The sequence below is a fragment of the Anopheles funestus genome, chromosome X, assembly GCF_943734845.2.
Source record: "Anopheles funestus chromosome X, idAnoFuneDA-416_04, whole genome shotgun sequence".
NCBI lineage: Eukaryota > Metazoa > Arthropoda > Insecta > Diptera > Culicidae > Anopheles > Anopheles funestus.
Window position 1 is genome coordinate 16,403,603 of NC_064597.1, and position 9,647 is coordinate 16,413,249.

General features: G+C 43.5%; 1 protein-coding gene across 1 annotated transcript in view; it reads right to left on the reverse strand.

Annotated features, from left to right (window-relative positions):
* LOC125764965 (paired box protein Pax-1-like) overlaps positions 1-4,486 on the reverse strand; it is a 67,630-nt gene extending 63,144 nt beyond the window's left edge. The window contains exon 1 of the mRNA XM_049429738.1: positions 2,143-4,486. Within this exon, the coding sequence (XP_049285695.1) occupies positions 2,143-2,152 (10 nt within the window). The 5' untranslated portion in view covers positions 2,153-4,486. The remainder of the gene's footprint in view (positions 1-2,142) is intronic.
* Positions 4,487-9,647: the final 5,161 nt, after the last annotated feature.

Genomic DNA, 9,647 nt, shown 5'->3' on the forward strand with positions numbered 1-9,647 from the left:
TAAGGATGTTATTTATACCTTGATTTTAAACAGCAGAAATTTTGTTTAAAGTGAACCGTTTCACACCGATTAAAAGCTTGCATCAATTTGCAAATGTGATTTTTTATGATAGAATTTTGATTTTATTTATTCTTATCTGTCCTTATTAGACATGCTTCTGTCCCATTGTGCCGATAGTGAATGAGATCCCAGAGATGAAGTGTTCAGCCTCCAGCAGAACACTTTATCTCAGGTGATTTTTTTCTCCTTCTCTCTCTCTCTCTCTCTCTCTCTCTCTCTCTCTTTCTCTCTCTCTCTCTATCTTTCTCTCGATCCTTCACCTCTTCGCCTTCGGCAACTACTAGAAGCGTTGGGTTACATTTTTCGGCTTCTTGCACCGGGGAAGGTGGTCGAGACTCTCGGAACTCGGAAGCGATTAACGTGCGCTTATCGTACGGGGGCGCAGCAGTGTGGTAGCACACAGAATCCGTCACCATCGATCGTTCGCTTGAAGGTCCGTCAGCATCCCTCTAAAGCTTGACACAGCCTAACCAAAGCCTTGCCGCGGTAAAACATGAACGGTGCACAAACATCATACACTCCGGGAAGATTTTCGAGTGCACGGGAAAGCAAACAGAGAAACAGAACACATCCACAAGGACCTCCTAGGCATTTTGGGTCTCGTTCTACACCCCGTTTTTTGCTCTCCTCCCGGTCCGGATACAAACTCTCCACCAACGCGCGCCAACGGTGTGTGTCCCGTGGTTTTGTTTTACTTTTTTTTTGGTTGGTATTTTAGTGCTACGTCGGTGCGCCTTTTTTTCGGTCTTCTCTCTTGTTATTGTTCATCACCCGGTAGCGGCCACCGGGAGTTAACAAATTAACAAATTTTTGCCTCACCACCACCTTCTCTATTCCCTCTTCCTCAAACGCATCTTACAATTGTGTGCAGGTGGGAATGGAGACAGAAACACCGAGTGCGTGTGTTAGGCCATTCCAGAAAAAAAGGGGCTCCCGGTGTTTGATTTTAAGGTTCGGGTGGTACGCTTAGAGACGGACCTAAACATACATTCCGCGCCCGGCACTACAGAGCCACAGACCCGATCAGGTTGTTTTGTATTTCTTTTTTGTGTACGTGTGTATGTTCGTGTCCAGTCAAAAACAAAATCAAACGCTTCCGAAAAAACGGCTCCTTTTTAGCTTATAACCAAACTTTTTGCCGTCATTTTTTTTCGGTGGTTTTATTTTTTTTCAAAAACACACTGTTGCAAGCGAGTGAGAAGGTATCCCCGATAACGTTGTAATAACGTTTAGCGTAAGGTTTTTTGGGTCGCGAATTTGATTTCCATTCGCTCCGTTTTCCAAAGAAAACCCCCAGAGAACCCGGCCGAATGTCCTGTTTTCATCAACGATGGTGAATGCATCCATCATAATAACGACATTCCGTTTGGCGTTAACTTCCCTTTCGTTCTAGTTTTGCTCCCCATTCCAACAAAACACATTGATTGCGCAGAATCCAACTGCCAAGTAAAGCTCCCCCCTTCACGCTTTCAGTTCCTTATTATTTCCGTCTTCTTCCGTTTCTGTATCCCTCCCTCACCAGGTTAAAGGACCACTTCCGGGTTTTTCGTTCTGGCAGTTTCGTCCCAAAATGGGGCGAAGATGTGCGTAAAATTTTCCTTTTTTTCGCTTTGCTTTAAACCTATTTAACTTTATTTTTTTTGTTGCAGACAAACCATACTTGATGGAAATTTTCATTTTCGAATGGGAAGTAAACGAAGGAAGAGACAGAGCGAGAGAGATGTGCGTCCGGGGTAAATGGTCCGTTGGAAATGGGTTTTATCGATTTTTCCCCCGAAATACTAAGATTTTTCCCACCTCCCTCGGAAAGAGTAAGATTTTCTCCACCTCGGGAGGCTAGGTTTGGTTTTTGATAGCTGCCTTTTTTGCCTCGCAGTCGAGTAAAAGGTGTTACCCTGACCGAAGTTGAAGAAAAGAGAAATTCATTGGCTGGTAGAGCTGTCAATACGAATGTCCAGAAAGTTGAAGGCGATTGCTCGGTCTGGTGGAACACGAACATATGTCTTCCCTGATTAAAATAGCAATAGTTTGAAGTGTTCCAAGTGTTTGGAAATGTAACCCAACAAAAACAACATGACTTACCTGGTTCCATTGTTGTTGTTTGCTTTGTTTTTTTTTCGACGGTTCGATTTGCTCTTTTGATAGCAGAGTCAAGCGTTGATAGTTGATGTGCACTGCACGCCAGTTACAGTTCCGTTGAAGCAATGGAGGATCGGAAGGTGTGCTAAACGCTCCTAATGGTACACTAACCAGAGCGCTTCCCTTTTGAAAAGAGCGCCTTGATTGAAGAGGTGTGCTGCCTTTCTTTTCTTTTAGGCAGGCAACCCACCTGCGGACGGCGGATCTTCCGTTTTCCGAAACACTCACGCACCAGACCCGGCGTTCTCTATCCGACCACACATGCACACTTTGCACCAAGGCTTCGAGGGCAAAACAGAATTATGCACCAACTTCTGCCGCCCAACACCAACCGACACGGGGGGATGCGAGCACACGAACGGGAACTTTTACACGTGAACCAAGCGGAAGGATTTATCCATGTCCCTTTATGGCCCGTTTTTCGTTTGGAGCGTATCGTTTCTAGCGGTTCTCGCAGTGCGAGCCTCGGACCACGGAGATCTCCCTTTTTAACCTTTGGCAAGATGGATGATGCACCTTTCGGAATTGGGCAAAATACGGCAAACTTCTTCCACCGACAACACTGCCTCACGAAACACAAACCATTTAAAGCTTTTTTGCTTTCACCTTATATCGCTTCGGGCGTACTTCATCGATGGATAGTGAAATATAGAAGGCTGCTACTAGTGTAACAGATTTTATATAATCGCGGATGTCTCTGGCGTATTATGCAAGGAAATATGAAACATCTCCAAAACAAGAAGTATTAACCGAAAATTAACAGCAAGCCAAAAACCGAAACGAAAAACGAAGCGATGTATGGAGACCAGCTCTCTTTGCTGTCTAGCTATAGTTGAGGTTTGCTAGAGTCTGGAGTACTTAGAATATTGATCATTTCCGATGCAATTAGTGAGAGGACTCGCCTGTTTTGTACTCAAACGGTCAGGTTTTGTACTTGTATTCAGGTTGTTGTTGTGTATGTCGTTTGTAGCAAGGCGTTTTAGAGATACAAGAGTGTCTAGTTTCGCCGTTCCGTCATTACCGGCGGAACCCGGTGAAGGTATAGAAGGATTTCGCCTTCTCACGTAGAGTGTTCACTTCCCTGAGTTGTGAGCACAGGTTTAAGGCACGGTTTTCCGACACCGACAGGCCGGTATCGTCTCCTGAAGGTTTGGATGGTCCTTACTAAATCACTGTCTGCTGCTCCAAGTCCACCAACGCTTGAGAGACATGATCGTCTAAAACCTGTGTTTAGCTTTGTTATTCAATTACTTCACGTTCTGCTCCGTTTTGTGAGGCTATTCTCTCCCTGTGGATGTTCTCTTTATAGTTGCTATAAAGCTTTATAGCATGTTTTTTTAAGCTTCAAAATTAAAATACGCACAACACTCTATGTCTTCAAGGTACTGGAAGTGACAGGTACCTCAAAATTGCTGATAACGATAAAATCCACCTTTTAGCTGTTTCTACCACTGTCGTTCACCTTCTGCTACCGTTTACTTAGCCACCGAAATGGAATCGCGTACTATCACTTTTATAGTACAATGTAATCCGCCAGGATCCAGCCTTTCATTGCTAGGGATGTGGTTTGTTGATGAGCAATAGTTGAGTGATGGTCGTTTTTGCTGTACGATGTTGTCTGATGGAATCGGAAACACTTCTTTCGACACAGCTTTTCACATTCCCTCACAATACACGTAGACGAACCACCCACCCACAACTACCACTGTAACCAGAGCGGGAGGTGGAAGGTGGCTGATATGCCAAGGTGTGCACAACACGGTTTCTCTTTTATAGCAAATAGTTAAAACTCAAATACGGTATCGTAAATTCGTTCGACCGAAGCAACTTAAAGGAATAAAATTTAATCGCTCCCAAAAATACAAACACCGCGCTTTTGGGTTGTCTTTCTTGTATAAAATCCACAAAACCCACCCGCGTGTTGCTTTGTGGTGTGTTTATCCGCGCGTTCTAGTTTGCCGTGTGGTGTGTTTCCTTGTTGGATCGCTTAGTACGCACAAACTCTGGTGTGTTTTCCCCGGGGGCCGACACACACTGCACACACGCTACACTCTCTGTACACACCGTACTCACTAGCCAGCGGTAGAACGAGAACTGTGCCGCCGAAACGAACCCCGATCTTTGTGGTTTTGGATTCATCTTTCCGGCTCGCTCTCTGATGGTGGTGGTTTGCTGTGTGCCAGGTTCATCCCGCATGAACAACCCAACGAAAGGCTATTTCACCCTCAAGGGGGAGGGCAGCGGGGAAGTGGGGACGCACATATTTGCCATCTAACCCACCCCTTTACGTATGGGAGCGCGTGCGCGCATACAAACGCGTGGAAGTGGGCGTGTTTACGTTGCTTTTGCTTCGCATGAACTTGACGCAATTCATTTTAAGAAGGGTTCATTTGTGTGAATTAATCTGCCATTTCTCGACCGGCGATAAGTCGACAGCAGGAGATAAAGATTGATGAACACAACAGCAGACAGAATGAACACCTTGCCGTGTTTATGTCTAAAGGGGCGGAGCTTGTTGACGGATGCTATGGCGAATGTGGCCAATGTTTACACCGTTAGTGCGAGCATACCAACACGATGTACGATTTGTATCGTACTTTTGCTTCTTCCATTTTTTGTTGTTTTGTCTGAAAAATGCAAATGCATTCCCTATCGCTTTCCCACTTCCACCACTAGATGGGCTGACAGATGGGGTGGCGTATATTTTATCCGCACACGAATGATATGCATGCGCGCCCTTTCAATGTTTCGGTGTTTTTTTTTTTTTGCTTCCTTGCCATCCGTTAAAATCCTAACCTACCGGGCGCTCTTTCGCACTGTGGTTCCCGAGTTTTTCACACACAATTTCCGAATCCTGAAAACCATTTTATTGACAACATTTTTTTCTTCTACTACTTGCTTTTGCTTCGTTTTGTTGTTTTTTTTTCTTCTTCTTCTGTATTTTCTGCACCAGGCTTTGGTCGGTTCCGGTTCTCTGGTGGACTATGTGGCTTGTTTCTATTTTTCTGGTTTTATCTTTGCTTTAATTTCTTCCTGTTTTGTTCTTCTATTCTACGTTTGACACGTTTGAAACACATTTTTAAATGAGTTCTTTTTTCCCCCTCCGAGGTTGATTTCAAAAAGCTTACCACGAGCCTACGGGAGGAGGTGAAAAATGTCCTTTATTGGGGAGGTAAGGGAAGGATACACATCGATGCACAAAACCGCATCACAAATTCCCTTTTTATGTTCCCTACTTTTAGCTTCTATTTAGCTTTTTTTTGTAATTCGCCTTCCTTTTTTTGTTACAATTCGGTTAACGGTTAAATGATGGCGACCTTCACCCCGGTACAGTAAAGATATCCTTACGTTTCGTGAAATGTGTGTATGTGTGAGGACATACACACACACACATATCACGGTCACGGTGCGTGCCGTTGACAGGAGGATAATGTTTTGCCGGTGTAGGCTCCCCCTGCTGTACAGATCCTTGGTGAGATGGCGAGAGACACTAATTCACGGATTTTCCGCAAAACCGAACACAACACACACGGGCACACAATGGGAAAAATGGTGGAAAAAAGTGTTGCCGGGGCTTCGATCATGTCAGGACGATTGGTATGACAGTGGCCGGCGCGCTTAGTTTGACGCGATCACCGACCGATTCAATAACTTCTACCGGGGAAAAGGAAGCAACCTTCAGCACGACCGCGGCGGCCTGTCACCAGCGTTTCGGCTCGTTTAGCCATTGTCTGTTCCCGGGTCCCTTTTTCTCGGTCAGCCGTGGCGGTAAAAAAGGAGGTCAAGGAAAAAGGGCCACGGTTTCGTGACGAGACACGAATTACACACTCAATTTTCCAATCGTTGAGCGGCACGAGCGGAACGGAACCGAAAAGTGTCCGGGGGACGAGAAGGAGGCGCGCGCGGGGCATTTTAAGGGAAAGGACCAGAACCGCCATACTCCGGAACGATTGTGTGCGAATGTTTCGTGCCTGTCCGGTTAGTTAAGATTACGCCTTTCTTCTCTGAATTGCACGCTCTCTGATGTCATTATTTGTGGATTTGTTTTGTGGGTGTGATGTTTTGGGCCTGTCATCGTTTGTTTTGGTCATTGTTAGTTGGTTAACGTTGTCACTTGTTCGCTTTTTAACATTGAGCTTTCTTCTAAAATATACATATATACCTATATGTCCTATGTTTAAACAGCTCCAGTGTATTGTACTAGTGATTTCTTTTAATTTTAAATTTTGGTTGTTCGGTGTCATTCCGATGGCATTCTCAACGAATTTACTGTATTAAATGATATAGTTGCAACATATATAAAAATAGATATTCAATAAAACGAATGCATTTTTTCACTAGCGAAAAAGAAAAAAAACACATAAAATAACGTTTAAATACCCGAAAGAAAACCTTACACTAATGTAAACCATTTGCCATAATTGACATATGTTTTGGTGGAAGTGAGCTGAATATTAACATAACCTTTTACTCTACCTATAAACTAAGTTTAATTGAAAATTTAAACCTCAATCTTTTCCATTTTTTTTCTTGCTACTGATTCATCCTTTTTCAAACCACGATTACAAAATGCGATAGTTATTTTCTTTTAATTTGTTCATTTCAGTGCCATCGTGCTAATTAAATCATGTTAATATGGCCAAAGAAAAAACAAAAAAGTTAAATTAAGCTAAATTATCTAAGGAAAAGTTAGCGTTACCTTTTCAAACCAAACCGAACGGGTGTAATGTTTGCTGACGTTTTGGTTTTCACCTTGGATGTTGTGTTGCAAGCCTTTCTTGGTTAATATTATATTAACATGTTAGGCTGATGCAAGGTTTTACTTTCTGTTTCATTTCTTTATTTTAGCTGGTTCTATTTTCTTTTGCAGAAACATTAGTGTTAACACTTTGTTTATGAGTTTCATAATTTAGATAGCATTATTTCGTTAAACAAACTGGTTTTAATTAGTATTTATTTCATTATTTTTTTATTTATTCCTTATTACTTATTTTAATGTCAATAAGAACTTATTTATTTTCCGAATGAAATAAGTAAATAATTAAAAATCAATTTTCATAATTAAATTTACAATATGTTACTCTTCCCTTTGATATAGATTTATTAAGCATTAACCAGCTCAAATTCCCCTTTCATAGGAATCGAAAGAATTGGGGGAAAGGGTGAACGTTTTCCTTACTTCGATTGGCGCCATTTACGCGGGTTCCCTTCAACGTTCGGTAGTGGTTTGTTTGCATAAAGCGAACTCGAAAAAAAGGGCCAATAGTGTCAAGTGTTTTCGTTGCGCCGTTTTTAATCGGTTCGTCTCTTCTTCGCCATTAAGATGCATCTCGTGTCAACATCGCCGCTATCGCGCGCCACAATACCAACCACCATCCACGCAGCGAAGGGAAGGCGAGGTTTGAATGTGGAGACGGATTGTAGAGCCTCCAAAGGTGTGGTGCCGATCTGGACTGTCCTCGCACATCGATCGAGTGGCCAGTTCCGGACGTGGTTCCATCTTGCTGCCTTTTTTTCTGTCTTTCCGTCGTCCGCAGCAGGAAAGGTGTTCAAGTGGTGCACCACACGCTGTCCATCGCCTAAGTGGCTGCCTTGCGCTGAGCTAATAAGCGTTCGAGCCTGTTTTCTTCATTCTCTTGTCGTTGCGGTTGTGCTCTTTTGGGTTTCCCTTTTCTTTTCTTGTTTTTAGCCGGTGGTGCTTGAATAGCTTGACAAATATGTGCGCTTACGGCCGGAAGTGCGTTGGAATCTGGTGAAGAGAGAATGGAAGATGCTGTGGCCTTTACCGACACTACTTGACGCACATCGCGACCATCAATCAGCGGTACGAAGATGCAAACGTATTATCCTTCTTGGTGTCACCGAATCAAAAGTGCCATTGCAAATCTGATAAAGGTTAAGATTAAGGGAAATCTGTCATTTATCAGTTGTGTATATCGTTTAGATAATTTAAAAGGGGAGTTATTACCGATGTTTGGTTAATATTGGTAGTCGTAATTTTTGGAGATCTGAATTTTGAAGCTTCATGTTACTTGCTAGGACTAACTTGAAAACATACATCTGAATTCGGACATTAACTTACCAAAATGATAAGGTCTTCAACATGTGTTCCATAATTTAAACACCTTAGAAATCACAATTACACCAGTAATACAATTTAATCTTTCTTGTTTGGGTCTTCTAACACATCGCGCAACATACGGTTAGCTTAAAAATAAAAAAAAACTTCCCACCTTACCAATAATCCCTTCGGTATGGAACTACAACAATCATACCAGCGTTTCAAACAATGCCAGCAAAAACACGGTAACTACAAAGGCATTTTACACACGGTACGGCACACAATTATGTGTGCAAAAATCGCGATGATCGCGATATCCGCCACCCAGTGCATGTGAAGACTACATGTCGGGGTGTTGTTTCATGTGTTTTTTATGTAATTTTTTTTTCCCGAGTCACAATCACCAGGGACTATTTAAGCTCCGACTGTGGATTTAGCTCTGCGGTATGGGCAAGGGGCAAAATAAAGGGACCGATGCCGCTTGGCGGGCTGCGTGTGATCCGCTTCTGTGTTACTTGTGCGATCCTTTCTTCTAGCCCGTAAAAGGCTAGGTTCGGCAACACGGATTAGCCGTAAATGTACTTAAATTCGTACCGTACCGATGGGATATGGTCCGTGTATGTGTGTGCGCACCCGTTGCTTTGTGCATCGGAAACGCCGCCAGTTCGGCTGCGCGCCATCTTTGGCAAACGTCCGTGATGGAAGAAGCAGAGCAGGGTATGGTACTTTTGTAAGACAAAAGTCTTGTCCGGATCATTGCATGGACTATCTGCAGGAGATTTTTGGGTGAGGTTTTTGTGCGTAAGTCCGATTTAGGTTCTTTGAGGAGTATTTTTTCTCCTCTGTTCTCCCTTCCCAAACGATCATGCACGACCACACACACATACGCTTGTTCGCACAGTGCTAGAAACTTTAACGTTCCAATAATAACCAAAGAGCGAACGATAGAACTATGTAACGAATGCAACGTAATGGGAAAAAAGGGAATGGTGTAAAAAAAGTCCGTCTAAAACTGTCACATATGGTTCGGCGCGCGAGAAACAAACTTGAAGAAGAAAATAAACGAAAAAAAAACTGTGCGTGTCACGGCAGAGCTCGCACAAAACCCTCCGAAAAACGCGGTGCAAAGTGAAGATGCCCGAAAATTAAGACACCCAAAGGACAACGTACGACAACGGCGAAAATCACACAGAGAGGACATGTGGAAAAGGACATCCTTTAAACATGTACATCCATCATCGCTTGGTTTGACACATTCCGACGGCACATCGGCCGGAGGGACACCCGAGAGCTCTCGGTCCCATAACCTCGTACCACCCCGCTCTCTCCACTCCCCACTCCCGGAACGTTTGTTTCGAACCGCGCGCGCAAGTACGACCAACTTCGA